This window comes from Sceloporus undulatus, chromosome 2 (assembly GCF_019175285.1).
Source record: "Sceloporus undulatus isolate JIND9_A2432 ecotype Alabama chromosome 2, SceUnd_v1.1, whole genome shotgun sequence".
Classification (NCBI taxonomy): Eukaryota; Metazoa; Chordata; class Lepidosauria; order Squamata; family Phrynosomatidae; genus Sceloporus; species Sceloporus undulatus.
In genome coordinates, this window is record NC_056523.1 from 33,430,185 (window position 1) to 33,448,084 (window position 17,900).

Consider the following 17,900-nt stretch of genomic DNA (forward strand, 5'->3'; position numbering starts at 1 on the left):
TTTCAGAAGAAGGAACTGACAAAGTCACCTCTGAGGATTTCTTGTCTAGAAACTTGTCTGAGTCCGTCCTAGGGTGCCCGTGTGTAACGGGCCGAAGAAACTCTTCTAGAACATGGCCACATAGCCCGAAAAACCCACAAAAAACTAACTAGGACTGTTTTATAAAAACATACTAAATGCAACAACAATTAAACCCTCTATAAATCTATAGTTATTTTAAAAAAAACTTGATTATCTTGCTGAGACTTGCAGTCCTGAAAATAATAATAATAATTTGCAGGGCTACTTGATTCCCAACCTGGCTGTAGACTCCTCAAAGATGAAAGGAAAAAACTATAGCATGAGCTTCAATGGGATGTTCACTAGAATTTCCTAGGTTCATACACAGATAGGTTGGGGACAGGATTGTGGACATGTTAATTGACAAAAGCATAAAATAGTGACATCAACTACTACATTTTTAACACTGTACATTGAAAGAAAATTGCTGGTGGCAACACAAACATTAGCACTAGATAATCCAATTTAATATATACAATGTGTGTGTGATAAGAAAGCCTACTTTTGCTGGGATCAAAGAGTAATACAGTCAACCCTTAGTATTCACAGATTCAAACATCCACAGCTTGAAAATATTAAAAAAATATGAATTCCAAACACCAAATCTTGATTTTGCCATTTTATATAATGGATACCATTTTTTCTCACCATTGTATTTAATGGGACTTGAGCATCCACAGATTTTGATATCCACAGGGAGTCCTGGAACCAAATCCCAGCAGATACCAAAGGCCCACTGTACTGCATGTGCCTCCATGTAGTGAGCAGTAGACTCTAAATGCTTTTTAAGTAAAATGTACCACACACTTGTATTAAATCTTTTTTTTTCTTTTGAGCTTTCTCCCACATATACACAGAAGTGCAACACCAAACTGAGAATAGTCAGCATTGAAGTTGATGTGCCTTACTTCTAAGTGACCATGCCCTAATTGCATAGAAAATGTATTAATAGATGCCTATAGGAATTTAATTGGAAATGAGGGCAAAGTACATACAGTCATAGCTAGCATGGTTTAAGATTTTTGGGTTTTTTTTTTCTTTCTGGTGCAGGGAAGATGTTTGAACTTCCCAGCAGGATGTGATTGTGAGCCCTTATCACATGAGAAAAAGCCAAAACAGATGCTGTCATAACACTTCGATTCTTGTCCCGAGGGAGACAGTTGTAAAAACCTGTCTTTTTGTCAGACTGGAAAAAATATGTTCAACAACCATCTTCTTTGGGAAGAGAACAGAAGTGCTACAACAGCATGTGGAGAGGCATAGAGAAAGCCGCTACCCTCCCATTCCATTTTGGCTTTCTTTTCTCGGGTGACAAGGTTCCAAATGCTGCATGTTCGTGCATTTCTGTGTGTTAGATTTTGTTTTATTTTTTAAATCCAGAACCACATTCCATTATTTAGAAGCCTACCCAAAGTGGCAAGAAATCTTGGTAAGAATTTAACAGTGCTAATTCAGGAGAGAATTTAATTTAAACTTCATACAAAAGACATCATGAAGTGGTGTGAGGAATATTTTTTTAAATAGCGAAGAATTAGTTGGCAAGGATGACTGGAACAGATGCCCAAACCCAGTATTGCAGTACATGTTGACAATGTCAGACTAGTGAAGAGGATTATTTATTTATTTATTTATTTATTTGCTCTCTAAGGTTTATGAAGGGAATTTGAGAGTACTGAATTTAACAGTTTATTTAACAACACAGTGCCAGATGGACTCTGGCTTGGTAACCCAGGCTTCCACTTCAGTCAAGCAATTAAACCAACTTTATATTGAATTCTTATAAAAACATGCAATGGCAGCATTTAAGCAATGAAAGGCTGTGACAAACAAACTCATCAATATGGAGCAAACACTATTTCCAAACTAAAAATGTCACATTTGTTCTTTTTATCTTGTTTCATATTCTGGCTTTTACCAACAAAACATGTCAAAAAGTTGGAAGCTGCCCAACTTCGAAAAAGAGCTGGCTGAGCAGGGCTTCAACCCTGCATGATCCAGCTGGCAGCATCCCAGCTAGATTGGTGACAATTTAAATATGGTAACATCCAGGGGCATCCCGGATCCTGAATTCAAGATGAAAGAGGTAAGCCGGTTTATTTGCCTAAGTGATAAGCTGCATAGTTTGTTAGGGAACCAGGGTTCTCTGACAGAGAAGGTTAAAATGTCTCACAAAGCTACAGTTTCCCAAATTCAATAATATTAAGCCATGGTAATTAAAAGTAGTGTTGATTATTTCTGCAGCATGGCTGCAGCCGTGGTCACCTGGCTCTTCTTTTTTGTCTTATTTTCTAGCATCACTTCTCTTACAACATGGAGAAACATCATTACTCATCAGGAAAGAAGTTGAATATGATGTAATGTTGAATAGAATGGCTGGATTAGCCAACCATTCACTCCCTGCTTGGCCCCCAAGCCACTGGTAGCAGAGTGATTCCTTCATGGCAAACCTCCTGGGGCGTGAGTGGGCCCAGAGTACTCCTAATTCCTTTTATACTTTGATATAGACGCATAGCTGTTCCTGCACATAACGCATTTCTAATCATCATAGACATTCAGGCTCGTGCTTTCAACCCACCCACCATGCAGCACTTAGGCTTGAAAAAGGCCTCCAACTGGAGTCAATTAGAGGTTTTTTCACATCTAATTGCCAGGTAGAGAGTTAATCTTCATAGAGATTGCAGCATGCAGAGAAGGGAGAGACAATTCTTCCATCCAAGTTGCACATGAAGTTCGAATTAATCTAAATTGCTGCAAAGTTTCTAGGGCAAGAAGAGAAAGGAGCAAGGCAGAATGACGACAGAATACTATGGGCCAGATGTCATCCATAGAGCGAAACTCTTCGATCCATCCCAGTTCAGGGAAACAAGCCAACTTCAAACTATGGTTTACAATTCTGGCTTGTTTCATTATACAGTACTAGGGAAATGAAATGTGTGATCTGCCAGATGCTATTGGACTGCAGTTCCTATTATTCGTAGCCGACATCACCAAGAACAAAGGACAGTGATGGTACAATCTAACAATAGCTAGAAGACCGTGTGTTCCCACTGCTGCCGTACATCATAGTTATAATAAATTCAATTTGTGGTTCTGACAGAACAATGCATTACAGTTACTTGAAAATGAAATTGAAAACTCCCAGTTTCCTTTTCGTGGATCATACTGGAAGAAGAGAAGGAAGGAAAAAAGATGCAAGACCAAATCTCACATAAGTGAAAACCAACCCATAGTTTACTGTTAACAACTGATTCAGAGCATGCAGTCTTGTTACCTGTTAAAAATCCCTAGATTGCATTTTCATGCATGGGATCAGGTTTAATCCCTAGGTCAACTCAGCTGTCTTTATGGTTTGTTGATCAATGACATAACAATGAGAAAGCAGAAAGACACTGACATGATATATGTTTGAAACTGTTGGGTTTGGCATCATAGAGAACTGAGTTGCAAGTACAACTGCTAGTCCCACTGATTAAGATGGAATTTACTCTGAAGCAATTGTGCCAAAGACACACCTATAGGCTTCAAAGAGATAACAATGGTGTATTGAAGATATCATACATCACCTTGATCCTTATTTCCAAATAACAATTAAGATTGCTAGTTCAAAAATGATACTAAACAGCTTTGTTTGTTGTGGGGGCAGAGAAATGTGTTCTCCTATTTCCTTTTGTTCTGGTAAGTATGTGTTAATGCTGAAATAGCATGCTCTTTTTCATTTTATTTGTATAGATCTTTCTCTGAACTCTGGTTTGTTCAAGATGAATGCCATACCCAGTGCTTGGCTGGTGTGCCCAGCAGTTCAAGAAATTTTGTTTATCATTAACCTTTTATTTAAGCATAAAGCCTATTTGACAAATACAAACTCATTATAACCAGCAGGGCTGCATGGAGCTTTCAAAGGAAATAAATAAATTAATACCCTGAATGCCATCTGAGCTCCTGCTGATACATGTCAAGAATAAAACAGCTTTTACAGCAGTGAAGTAAAGAGCATTTGTGTATTGTGTGTATGCATGTGTTTTCTTAAAAATAATAATAACCGTATTCTAATTTAGAATTAAAAAGACTAGGAAGCAAAATTGATTTACAACATCATCGGTCCCAATGGGTTAAATATGAATTTTTTGAGCTAAAATGAATGAGACTGTCCTTCAGATTTGCTCCCTCAAAGAAATAACAATTTGTTTTGAGACCAATTTGTAACACCTTTGACCCATCAAACTGAAGAAAAACTCAGTGGGATGTGAAAGCCATCAAGCTTCTGTGAATAATTGTTGGCCGTATATAAAACTTACACTAATCTCAACATATGAATTACCATGGAATGCTTCTACTGACAAACATGTTTTTGGTTGCATCTCTCTTTCTGTGGCCATGTATCATATTCAATCCTATTTTTATCTGCTTTGGATTGCCTTTCTTTGATTCCACGTGTGCCCTTGCCCCCGCATGAATTGAGGGGAGAGGGGGCAAGGGGATTATGCTATCAACCTTTTTTGTTATTGTTAACTGTCTTTAAATCTACCTCGACTCATGGCAACCCCATGAATGAGACACCTCCAAAATATCTTGTCTACAACTGTTCAGGTCCTGCGGGCTCAAGGCCCTGGCTTCTCTGATTAAATCTAACAATCCAGCATGCGGCCTTCCTCTAATGCCCTCCACCTTTGCTAGCATTATTATCTTTTTCTAATGAGTCATATCTCCTCATGATGTAGCCAAAGTAAAACAGTCTCAATTTAGTCATCTTAGGCCCTCTCCAGACGGGACTAAAGTGTGCCCTCGTCACGTGCTAGGGGTTGGCCGAGGGCACATCGGCCTTACGTGCCTCACCCCAGCACGCGACAAGGGCGTCAAAATGGCAGCGCCTTGTATACACAGGCGCCGCCATTTTGACGCGATGGCCACTTAGCGTCCGCACATTCCGGTGTCATTGTGACACCGTAAGTGCACCATTGGCGCACTGTGGCATCACAATCGCACCACAAGAAGAACCCGCTTTTTGCAGGTTCTTTTTGCTGCACGAAGGAGCCGCGCAGTTTGTCCACTGTGGCTCCCTCACGCAGCATAACAAGGCGCCAGCAGACCACCCTTTTTTGGGCGGTCTGTATCCCGCCTTGGCTTCTAGGGAGAGTTCAGGATTGATCTGTTTTAGGATCCATTTGTCTGCCTTTTTGGCTATCCATGGTATCTTCAGCATGCTTATCCAGTCCCACATGTCAAATGAGCTGATTTTCTTTATATCTACTTTTTTCACTGTCTAGCTCTCACATCCACACATGGTAATGGGGAATGCAATAGCTTGGTCAATCCTAACTTTCAACTTTATATATTCACACTTAAGGTGTTATCTAGTTCTTTCATACGTGCCATTCCCCTTCTGCTTTCTTGACCTCAATCTCCATTCTGATCAATGATTGTTCCAATGTATTTCAATTTCCTCATTGTCTAGATTGAATGTAAATGCCTTGTGGTCAGTATTTTTGTTTTCTTAATGTTCATCAGTAAGCCTGCCTTAGTACTTTCTTCCTCAATTTTCTTTAGCAATTATTCCAAGTCTTTGTCGTTTTCTGCTAGTGTTATAGTGCTGTCTGCATATCTTAGATTGTTGATATTTCTTCCCCAATCTTCACACCTCCTTCCTTTGAGTCTGAACCTGCGCTGTGTATGATGTTTACTATATAAAATTTGATAAAATAGTATGACAGAATGGAGCCTTGTCTAACCCTGATTTCAACTGGAACTATTCTGTTTTTCAATATTCTGTTCTAATAATAGCCGCCTATCCTGAGTACAATTAAATGCAATAGTACACACATTTCTTTATGATCAGTCCATAGATTTTCATTCTCTATGCAGATAAAAGCTTTGCTATAGTCTATAAAACACATGTTGATTTTTCCCCCTGGAATTCCTTTATGCACTTCATTATCCATTTTATGCTTTCAATGTGATCCCTAGTGCCTCTTCCTTTCCTGAACCCATCTTGCATGTCTGGAATTTCTCACTACATATATGGATGGAGTCTTTGTTGCAGAATTCTGAGCATGACTTTGCTTGCTTGGGAAATTAATGCAATACTTCTATGGTTACTGCAATCTTTTGTGTCTCCTTTTTAGTGAATGGGAATGTATACTGATCTTTTCCAATCTGTTGGTCATTGTTTTGTTTTCCACATTTGTTGGCAGATTTTAGTTAAAGCTAAAGTCAATTCTGTCTCTATACATTATAGCAGTTCTATTGGCATGTCATGTGTTTATGGTTATTTATGCTTCCCAATTGCGTTGAGTGCAGTTTTCACTTTGATTTCTAGATTTTGGTTTCTTCTTCATACTGTTCTTCTTCCCATGTGTCATTAAGCCTTTCTTTTATATCACTCTTCTGTGCATTGCTTCAAGTGTCTTTTCATTTCCTTTTGGTTATGTATTATATTCTTCAGCTGACCATAGTGCATCCTCACCCTTGGTTTAAATTTCCCTTTCATTTCACAGATATTCTGGAAGAGGTCTCTTGTTCTTCCTTTTTTGTTATCACCTGCTGTTTCTCTGTTTCTTATTTGGATCCTCTTTTTTTCTTGCCTTTTTTGAAGTTGGGGACAACATTTGCCCTCCTCCAGTCTGTTGTTCTCTTGGCAAGATTTGTTCAGAGGAGCAACAGTGATATACAGTCAGCCCTCGGTATCCATGGTACATCCTTTCCAGATCCTACTGTACCTTGAACCAATTAAGCACTTGTACTAGCAATTTTGTAGTATATACTATTCAGTTCAAATGTTTTTTTAAAAAATGTATGTGGGGAGAACATCAAGACCTTAAAAAACAAATAGGGGAGCATATTTCTAATTTAAAAAATAAAATAATGGGTGATTAGTCATTTTGAAGAACTACTTTGGTCAGTCATTTTGAAGAACTACAACAGATGGCAGGTTTTGGGTACTGGAAAAGATAGTTTTGGTGAAAAGGTTTTGATAAGAGAGGAAGTAGAATGGATTTTAAAGATTGACACTAAGACATGCCAATGAAGATCTAGATCTCCTTTCAATAATATAAGTCAGATAAAAAAACAGAAAAAAGCAAGACAGCTTTTCAGTCAGATTGCATCAGATGTTCTTGAAACTATTTGAACTACATTCTCCAGGCCTTCCCTAGTTCCTGACCATCTGCTGGAATTAATAAAAAATGCTTAAGATTGACTTTTGCTTACTGCTTATTGGTCCAGCTACTGGAGAGAGTGAATTTGTAATTTTGTTGGTGTTAGAAGTAATGGTATGTATGTAATCTAATACTAAATTAGTGTTTAAAAGTATAATATTTCTGTTTATATGTTGTCTCTTTGTAAAATATTTTATGTTAATATCTGTATTTGTATTTATTTTTAATAGTTGCCACTGAAGAAGGCCAACTAGTTTATCTACAGGCTGAAATGTATTGGTCTTTTTAAGAATAAATTAGACTATCAACAAGCATATGGATACCAGTCTTCTCTTTTCTGCTCTCTCTTTCATAGGGTGACATAAGTCAAAGTTGACTTGTCAGCAGAATTAAAAAACAATTTTAAAACACATCCATAGCTACAATTATTTCCAACTAAAATCAATGGGACATATGTCATGATTAATTTTCCACAGTGATCTCAATGTTCCAAAGGATGACTAATTTAGTATAGATCCTTTTGTGATTTACTACGTAGGACAAATTGTTAAAATTACATCTATCAAAACGTGGGTCTTTCCCAATCCTGAAAAGCTAGAATGGCAGATTAACATAGAAAATAGGATGAAGGGATTGTATGGAAACTATTTCTAAGAGTCAAAAAGTGCACAAAAGCATCTGCCAGCCAACCCCATTAATTTCATAGGGTTTTTTAAGGCAAGGAATATTCAGAGGTAGTTTTGTCAGTTCCTTCCTCTAAAATATAGCCTATAGCAGTAGTTATCAAATCCCCGCCTTCTTAGAGAGGAAGTAAGTATAATATATTCATTTTTGTTCTGGAGAAAAACCGAGGAAAGAAAGACTGTATATAATCAAAATAAGAATCAATTGTTAAAGGAATAATAATTTGATCAACTGAATTATATTACAAGGATGATATAGGAGAGTAGAAAAGGAATGTATGAAGATGAATGAATAATGAAAATATGTTTGTTTCTGATGTTGAATTAAAATCACAATAAAAATTATAATTTAAAAAGTTTCCCGTTAGTGACCCTTTTACATCTACATACAGATGCTGCACTCCTCCCCCTGTGCTCACCGTAGTATGTGACTTAAAATATTTTGTTTGTTTAGTGTGCTTATTTTTCTTTACACATTCATGGATATTCATATTTTAACATTTTAGAAGGAAATATTTCTCTTCCCTCTCCCTCAGACAGAGGCTGCAAGCACATACCTTGCCTTTCTCTTGTTCCCCTTAAAAAAAAAAAGTTTAGGAAGTGGAGGAGAAGGGATCAGGATCAGGGCCTCCTACTCTCATACCCCCCCTTGAATAACTCTTGTGCTGGCCTACAACACCTAGTATTCTTTGGCAGTCTCTCATCCAAGTAATAACCAGAACCTGCCCTGCTTAGCTTCCAAGATCATACAGGACCAGGTACCTTTAGGGTATTTAGGCAACTATTAAGGGTGCTTATTAAATTATAGACCATGAGTTAGTAAGATCTGTTATGTGTCTTCTATGCAACTGATTGTTGATCACTCTTTGAGAAACTCCACAGTTTAATCCTCTCCTTAAAAGTTCCACTTATCTGAAAGACTGCCACAATTTCATCTAGAGTGAACACTTCATAACAACTCAAGAGAAAAATGACAAGCTGAAAGGAAACAAGTGTGCTTTTGGGGGATGGGAATAGGTCAAAAGAGATTTAGAACTGGATTGGCTAGTGCACAGAGAGTAGGAATAATTCCTTATTCTTTTTTTTTTCTTTTTTTTTTCTTTTTTGTATCAGAGAGTAAACTTACAAAAAGATTTTTAAAAGGAAGCAGGCGTGGTAATTATGATTGAAATGAATCGGCTGAGAACAGTACAAGTGGCACATCACTTTATAAAAACGATGTATTCTCTTTAGTGAAAGGACTGCTCTGTAATGAAACAGGGAGGGAGTTTCTCAACCTATTTAAGAGAAGTTTGTTCTAAGTCTCTCTGCCACTCAGTTGCAGCTAGGGAGAGCACTCTATATTGTGGAGAGAGAGAGCGCAAGAGAGACAATTTTATTGAATTTCTGTCAGAGACAATAGAGGACCATGAAGGCAAAGAAAAAGGTGTTAAGATCTGAGCTGTATGAGATCTAGTAGAGGAAAATGACTACTCAGAGTACAGACCGCTGATAAAATGTAACCGTGGCTCTTCAGAGACTGCTTTGGAAACAGAATAGAATCCAATAGACAGTGGCAGTATGAATGACCACTTAATAAAGACAAAAAGTTAGGGGGGGGGTTTGAAATTCAGCATGGCAAGTAAGTTGGCCACATGTTTTACTTTGCAAAGCACAGTCTTTTCTTTGAAACTAACCTCTCTATGGATCATACCACAGTGGTGTCTAGCAGCAGTTGTGTTGTTTATGCAAATGGAAACACATCGGAAGGGAAAGAATCACTATCACTCCTCTCTGCAATAGTGCTGCTTTGGCTATGCAGTGCTCCTTTATTTATTTATTTAATTTGTATGCCACCTTTCTTCCAGAAAGGGACCCAAATATTTTAAAAACTTTACGATAAAAATTAAAAACAATTAAAATCATCTAACTAAAAACAGTATAAAATTACCTAAAAATATACAGAAGCTATTAGTCTTCACACTGACCTAGCCTTCCTACCTGTTCTGCCCTACTTAGCACATGCACACTGTTTATTTTAATTTTTGTTGCAATTGCTCAGTTACAGCAAATCTCTCTCTCTCTCTCTCTCTCTCTCTATATATATATATATATATATATGCTAATTTCTCTTGTCACTGAATCCTATCTCCCCTCTTTCCTTCCCTTCTCTCCCCTGTATATTTGCAGAGTTTATTTTCAAGGCTAAAGTAATCCTGGCAACACCTGTCCTGAGAAAGCAGGAAAGTGTTTTGTTGGGCACAACAAATGAGGAGGCAAGGAATTTAAAGAGAACTTGTGTATGGTAAAAATAAGAAACAACAACAAGAACACTAATGAGATCTTTTCTCTTTGTGCAAGAAACTCCCACCATTAGTGACCAAAAAACAAAACCTAAAAAAATAATTTGCACAAATCCACAGGGTATAAAAGTTGCCGGTTCCAGTCCTGCAATTCCTTACATACATCCTTGCCAACTCACACACGTGTGTGTGCGCCTGTGCGTGTGTTTTTAGCAGACCAAGGACCCATGGATACACACACACACACACACACTTTTTCTCTCTTTCCTGTCTAGGTGCAAGTTGCCAGTTCCCTGTCCTCCTTTTCAAAGTATCCTTGCCAAGTCATGTTTGTGTGTGTTTTAAATGGACTAATGACTCATGATCTCTCTCTATCTCCTTCTTGCTTGCCTGGGTGCAAGCTTCCAGTCCCTTCCCCTCTTTTACAGAGTATGCACAAATGCATACCTTGAGAGAGGAGATTGTCAGATGGGGGTAGGGGGAGCCAGAAGTAAAAGGCATACTCCTAGCATAATCGTGCGATTGTGCTGAAGATTTTCAGAGACATCGCGCTCATCCAGGACTTGTTCCGTGAAGATTCAAGAATGCTCCAACAGCAAACCATTCACAGAGAAGTCATGGGAATGATTTGTTGCTGGCGCATCCCTGGATCTTCATGGGATAAGTCATGGATGAGCGTGACAACATCTGAAAATCTTCAGCACAATTGCACGATTATGCTGGGAGTATGCCTTTTACTCCCCCCTCCCCAATCTGATAATCTCCAGAGAGGGGGGGGGGGGGTCAATGAAAAGATATGAGCCAATAATGGTCAAAATACATGGGAAAGAGAGGGCATCTTGTGATAAGTCCTTGCCAACGTTGTTTTTGTCCTGCTGTAACTATGATCTACTGTCTTGTGTGATAAAGTCCTTTGAAGGTATGTCCAGTCCAAATATAATTTAAAGAAAAAGTTGTCCATCCATAGCTAACAGCACCTGGACAGAAGCCTAAGCAGGAAGCATATAGGTGACTGAGTCACAGTATCCTCCATGATGCTGAGATGTATTGCAAGTATTATTACAGTAATTATTTCTTAATTTGGCTTTCATATACATAAACATTAGCTTATGCAAATCTGTTCTCTTTGTTCTCTCTTGTTATTGAGATGTGGGTTTTTTTCCCCCTTTTCAAGTGATCTTCACTCTCATGAAGATCAAAACTATATTGTTACTAAAGGAAGGAGTAACTCTTGTGATGAGGTTTCTTCCAGGAGTTAACATAGGGGCAGACTATATTTTAATATAGTTTCTTCCAGGAGTTAACATAGGGGCAGACTATATTTTAATGTTAGTTGTATCTTTGCAGCTAAGATACAAGGTTTTTAAAATGCATGCTGCAGTGTCAAGGTCATGATAATGAATGACCTAAGTGAGTAAGGAAAAGAATCCTTTTCACCCTTCATGTGCTATTCCCATTGCTATTGCTGTTGATATCATTATCATTGTTTTACGTTTTTAAAAACAGCCCAGGAGGCTGAAGTCCAAAATGGAAGAGCATCAGGAAGCAGTGGGCCCTCTCCTATCATTTCTCTTTTGTGAAATCCCGTCCACAAGCTTCCTGCTCACACTATGTGCAGACATCCCATATATTTTCCTTTGAGAGAGGGAAGCTGTTTCACAAGGGTGATTTTCAGCAGACAAATAGTGGCAAGAGAAAGTGTTAGGTACCTGAGTAATTGATGGACTCTAACTGGGGCTAGTGAATGAAGGGATAATGAGGCCTTCAGGTTTTACTCTTTATTTGTGACAAATTAATGTACAAGAAGTCAGAGAACGAGGAAAACATTCGAGCAAGGTCTGGATACTTCTTTTTCCTGATAGGTCCCTACTTCATGCTAGGTATTTAAACAGTAATGCTCATTTACACAGTTATCTGCATTTGTAATTAAAAGGTAAAGGCTGTATTTCGGCTGGGTAAAGATATTTGTTAACAATCAGAGGTTTTACACATTCCCAAGTACTGTACAGTGATCTTAAGTGGAACACAGCTCTATTCTACATCTTTCAGCTTAAAAGTAAGCCAAAGAATATGATATGAAGAGAGGGATTGTACAGGAAGGAATTGTCTAGTCCTCCAGATATTTTTGGACTGCCATGGTCAATGGTGAGCTGGGTATAACTTTGTAGTCATGCTAATCCAATCTATCGGGTATTATGCTATGTACTGCAGCTGCTCTCTGGTGTCTGCATGCATGCATGCATATGTGTATACTTAAACATACAGTACGAATGCATAGCCCATTGCGTATGGGACACATTAATAACACTGGAACAGGAATCCACATCATTGTAGGGAAGTGCCCTTTTCTAACATTTAGAAGGGAAACCCCATGCATGGCCAGAGATCAGAGTTATACAAAGGCATTTAAATTTTAAATAACCTTCTATTTTAATACTTTTAAATCGTAGGCGAGAATCATATCCCTCTCCCAGATTTTGATGAATGTAGCTCCCAGCTCACCATTGACAATGCCAGTCCAAAAATATCTGGAGGACTAGACAATTCCTTCCTGTACAATCCCTCTCTTCATATCATATTCCTTGGCTTACTTTTAAGCTGACAGATGTAGAATAGAGCTGTGCTTTGCATACCTGAAAGCTACAACCCTGGAGCTTACTACTGTGGAGAAACAATTAGAATTGATTGTATACTTGACATCCAAACTAATAAGAATAGCATTTGTCTGTATACATGCATGTCCAACCCCTGTCTACTCCACCCTGTCCTAGCATATCCCATCTCAGTCCTCCAGGGCTAAAATCTACAAGATATGTCAATTGTATAATTTTGCCTGTCTGTTGCCATAGATATTCATGTGCATGACAGAGTCAGCAGACCTAGGATATTATCTGATGGGACCAAAACAAAGACTACAATAAGATTTCAGACCTAGTCCATTAACTACTTCAGGAACGTAGATTGCCATGAACATTTTCATGCATGTTCATGACCAATCAATAAACATCAGCTTCTTTCCTGTAAAACTGCTCTGTTTTGTCCATTGCACATGAAACTTGGTATGAAAGGAAATTTCAATCATTATAGGTGAAAATGGTCAAACTTTTTGTTTCATTCAAATCATAAGCTTCATTCTTACAATAACTTCAGAACCAGTTCAGGCAATGCAAGGTAAATTTCCTAATATTGTGTTTTTGTGCACATGCTTATGTATACATATTCAATTTGTACATATTCACACTGTTGTGAAAAGTGCCTTTATTTCAAGATAGACAATTACAAAATACAAAACCCCTCTCTTCACAATTTCTCCTCTCAAAGTGACAGACCCCTCCTGATGTGTTCCCATTTAAAACAAATGGAAGAGAGAGCATGGCTATCTTGTGTGATGTTCGTTTTGGCCTTATATTACAACGAGGAAGAGTAGTTGGCTTTTGTATCTTTAATAAGCTTTTCATGTAGTTGTAACAAGTAAAGTATGATATTCTTGCAGGCGAGCATATGAACTGTGAGCTAGACAGTGCCACAGTTAGGTGAATATGTAATTGGTTGAAAGACAGAAAACAGAGAATACTCACCTGTGGTTGCTCTTCATCCTGGACAGAGGTGACTAGTCCTGTTCTGGGCCCAGTGTTGTTTAACATAATTATAAATCATTATAAATGACTTAGATGTTGGAATAGAAGACATGCTTATCAAATTTGCATATAAATTGATGGGAAAGGTAGTGAATGCTTCAGAGAACAGGATCAGAATTCAAAATTACCTTGACAGACTGAAGAGCTGGGGCCAAAAGTAACAAAATGCATTTTAGCAGGGAGAAATGCAAGGTACAACATTTAAGCAGGGTAAATGAGATGCACAAATATAAGATGTATGACACCTGGTTTGAAAGTGACACATGTGAAGATGATCTAGGGGTCTTAGTAGACCACAAACTAAACATGAGTCAACAGTGTGATGCAGCAGTCAAAAAGCTAATGCAATTCTGGGCAGTATCAACAGGATTATAATGTCCAGATTAACAGAAGTGATAGTGCCACTCTATTCTATTCTGCTTTGGTCAGACTTCACCTTGAATACTATGTCTATTTCTGGGCACCATCATTCAAGAAGGATATTGTCAAGCTGAGATGTTTTCAGAGAAGAGTGACCAACATGATCAAACAAGATGAAAGGTCTGGAAACTAAGACTTGTGAGGAACAACTGAGGGAGCTGGGTATGTTTAGCTTGGAGAAGAGACTATTAAGCTATCTCAGTATTACGGTAGTTCTCTTTAAATAGCTATCTTTAAATATCTGAAGGGATGTCATGTAGAAAATGGAAGAAGCCAAACAAAAATGGATTCAAATTACAAGAAAAGAGATTCCGCCTCGTAAATATTAAGAAAAATTTATTTTGTGTAAGAAATGTTCAACACTGGAATGGACTGCTTTGGGGGGTGGTGGACTCTGCATCTGTGGAGGTCTTTAAGCAGAGCTTGGATGGGGATCTTTTGGCGCGTTACAGATGGGCGCAAGAGGTGCCGTCATCGCGCTGCAATTACGTGCGAGGGGCGGCGCTTCCGGACATGCCTTGCCCCTCACGCGTAATCGATACGTCAAAATGGCGGTGCCCTATACTGATGGGCGCCGTCATCTTGACGTAGCGGACACTCTGCGTTCGCACGTCCCAACCTGGAAGAGACGTCGCAAGTGCGTGCTTTGACACTTGTGACGTCTCTTCTGGGTTGCCGGAAAGAGCGCGATTTCCACGCTCCTTTTTTGCAGCGTGGAGGAGTCACGCGGTTTGGATGCTGCGGACCTTCCGCACTGCAACTAGCAGCCCAAGACCGCCCCTTTTGGGCGGTCTGTAACAGGCCTTTGGGAGTTTTTTAGTTGTGTATTCCTACAGGCAGGGAGTTAAACTAGATGACCCTTATGGTTCTTCCAGTACTAAGATTCTGTGGTTTGAAGGTGGTCACTTAAATTCAGAGCCAAGGGACCAGTGTTTGCACAGCTGTGGGAAGGAGACGGAAGCTAAAATAGAGGACTCATTTGTCACATTTTAGTTCACTCAGAGCAAGATCTTTTTAGCTAGCCATATGAAGCGTTTAGAGGTCACTGAAGAGCTGACCATGGAAACAAGGAGTAGGTATGATGTGGCTCTGTGGCTGCATATGGCCATGAAGACTGTTTTTGTGGCCTTCAGGCCCTTCAGACCTGGAGAATTGTTTCTTCTGGAGCCTTTACAGATAGCAATTCATCTTTTAAATAACTGGTAAATCTTACATCCCCTACTGTTCAGCATAAGAAAAAATAGTCTGGGATTCTGGGAGCTGAACTCCAAAATCCCTTAAAGAGCACAGTTTGGGAACCACTGTGCTAGAGGGAGATGACAACCACATGCGAGACCGATAGACTCAATCAGAGAGGTCATGGGCTTGAATCTGCAGGATGTTGACAAAGTGCTTGAGGATAAGAGGACATGGAGGAGTCTCATCCACAGCATCACCATGAGGAGCCCTGGTGGCGCAGTGGTTAAATGCCTGTACTGCAGCCACTCAAAACCATAAGGTTGCAAGTTCAATTGTAGCCAGGGCTCAAGCTAGACTCAGGCTTGCATCCTTCCAAGGAGGTCACTAAAATGAGTACCCAGATTATTGGGGGCAATTAGTTTACAATTGTAAACCACGTAGACACTGCTAGTTCGGTATGAAGCGGTATATAAATGAAACTGTTTGCTTGTTTTTTGAGTGAAAGCCGACATGAAAGCAGTTAACAACATCACTCGAGATCAGTACTGTTTAAAAAACTTGAACTTCATTCATTTTACTGAGCACTTGAAATTAACATACAAAAGCATAAAGTATTTTAGGCGAGGGACAGACCGCCCAAAAAGGGCGGCCTGCTGGTGGCCTAATTTTCTCCAGAAGGAAGCTGCAGTCACCAAACCGCACGGCTTCCCTGCAGAGGAAAAAGAACCCAGAAAAAAACGAGTTCTTTTTGAGCTGCAGGGGCGGCATAACAAGTGCGCCACTGGCGCACTCATTATGTAAGCGCTGTGCATCAACGTGTGGACACCACTTGGCACTTATGTAACAATGGCGGTGCCTGTGTACACAGGGCACCACCATTGTTACGCCACCCGCACATACTAGGGTTAGGGACTGTGCGGTTGCCTAACTCTAGAATCGTCGCCAGTACACCGCTTGTTGGCAGTATGTACTGCGCCTTAAATATCATTCATTTTAAGTGATTGAAAAAAATCTCATGCCACAATTCTGACAGTCCTAGCAGCACTGCTGTCCTGGTATTTTGGAACAAACAGCACATTTAAGTTAAAATTGCTCCAGGCTGCCAAGGGTTTGGCTATCAGTCTCAATAAAGAATCAAAGCATTTGAAAATTCCAACGGGATTTTATTCAGCCCCCATCCTCAATGGAGTAGGCCCACTCCTGTATGTACTCAAGACGCTCATCATGCAACTCTCCTGGCACATCAAACAAAAGTATTCTATACTGGAAATCAACATTCAGCTCAACTGGCCTCTCACCCACCAAAATGAATGTCAGATTCACTGAGTCTACAAAGGACAATGAGCACAAACACTCTCTTACCAAGACTCCATCTAGAAAATCTCCATTCCTGAATGACTGCAGCCCAGGTAACCAGAAGAATAAATATGTCACTGGAAAGAACATCACTGGAAGTACAATGAAGTGTCAAGCTCCACGAAACTCTGCTAGTACCCCCTCCAAGTTTGTAAATCATACTGCAGAACCAAGCAGCACCAAGAACCCAATATTTGATCTGCAAGCAAGTCTGTGAAGGCCCCTTAATTATCAGCCTTACAGAGGAAAACTGAAACCTTGGGGTAAATCAAAGGAAATCCAGAGTGCATGTTCCCACAAGAGAGATCTTAAACAGCCACTTCTCCAGAACAGAGAAGAGAGGCAGTGAAAACATACACAGGGAAGAAAACAGAGAAAAGACAAAATGCTTGGAATGTGGAGGAAACTGACTGTTTAAAGTTAATCCCAAAATTACTGTGCAAATATTATCTCCTTGGAATTTTTTTTACTTATTGTCTTTGCAATAATGCACTTAAGACAGCCTGTACAGATCTAGTAAGGTTGAAAGTGCAACTGTTCCCTTTTCCTTTGTAAATCTCAGTTTATCAAGTTTATGTCAGCTATGTGTTGGTTTGCCTGGTTTCTAAACTTTTCTTTCTTTCAAAAGCATGGACCAAAAATCTTGTATTATATTGGACAGTAGAGACAAAACAGCAAGTTTTAGATTATGTTATCCAGCTTTAATACAACTATCTTACTTCATTGTTAATTAAAACATGGTTAAAAAAGAAGAAGAAAATTTAACCTTAAAACACACACACACACCATACAATCAGAATACCATTTATTTCTCCTTAATGCATAAAAGAAGTCTGTGCCCAGAATCCTTCTCCGTCATATTTTTAGTATCCCCATCTATACTTAAGAAAAGCATCTCTTTATTTTTCTTCCATGAAGAACCAAGGGAGATGAAAAAAGAAAGCCATATGAGGAACGCAGTTTCTTCTAAGAAGCAGATGACAGAGATTTCCGGTTGTACTAAAATGCCAAGAGGATGGAAAGTATAAAAGTGCTCATTGAAAATCTCCAGTGGAGTTTCAGTATATGAAATCCAGTTAGAATGTGCATGAGATGCCCTCCAGTGTGGAAGCTCCCTACTGTTTCATTCTC

General features: G+C 39.1%; 1 protein-coding gene across 1 annotated transcript; it reads left to right on the top strand.

Moving 5' to 3' along the window:
* The first annotated feature begins 16,617 nt into the window (after nt 1–16,617).
* Nucleotides 16,618–17,187, top strand: LOC121920320 (nucleolar and spindle-associated protein 1-like). Its single transcript, XM_042447452.1, is given in 1 exon segment — nt 16,618–17,187. A coding segment is annotated over 1 exon segment (570 nt).
* Nucleotides 17,188–17,900: the final 713 nt, after the last annotated feature.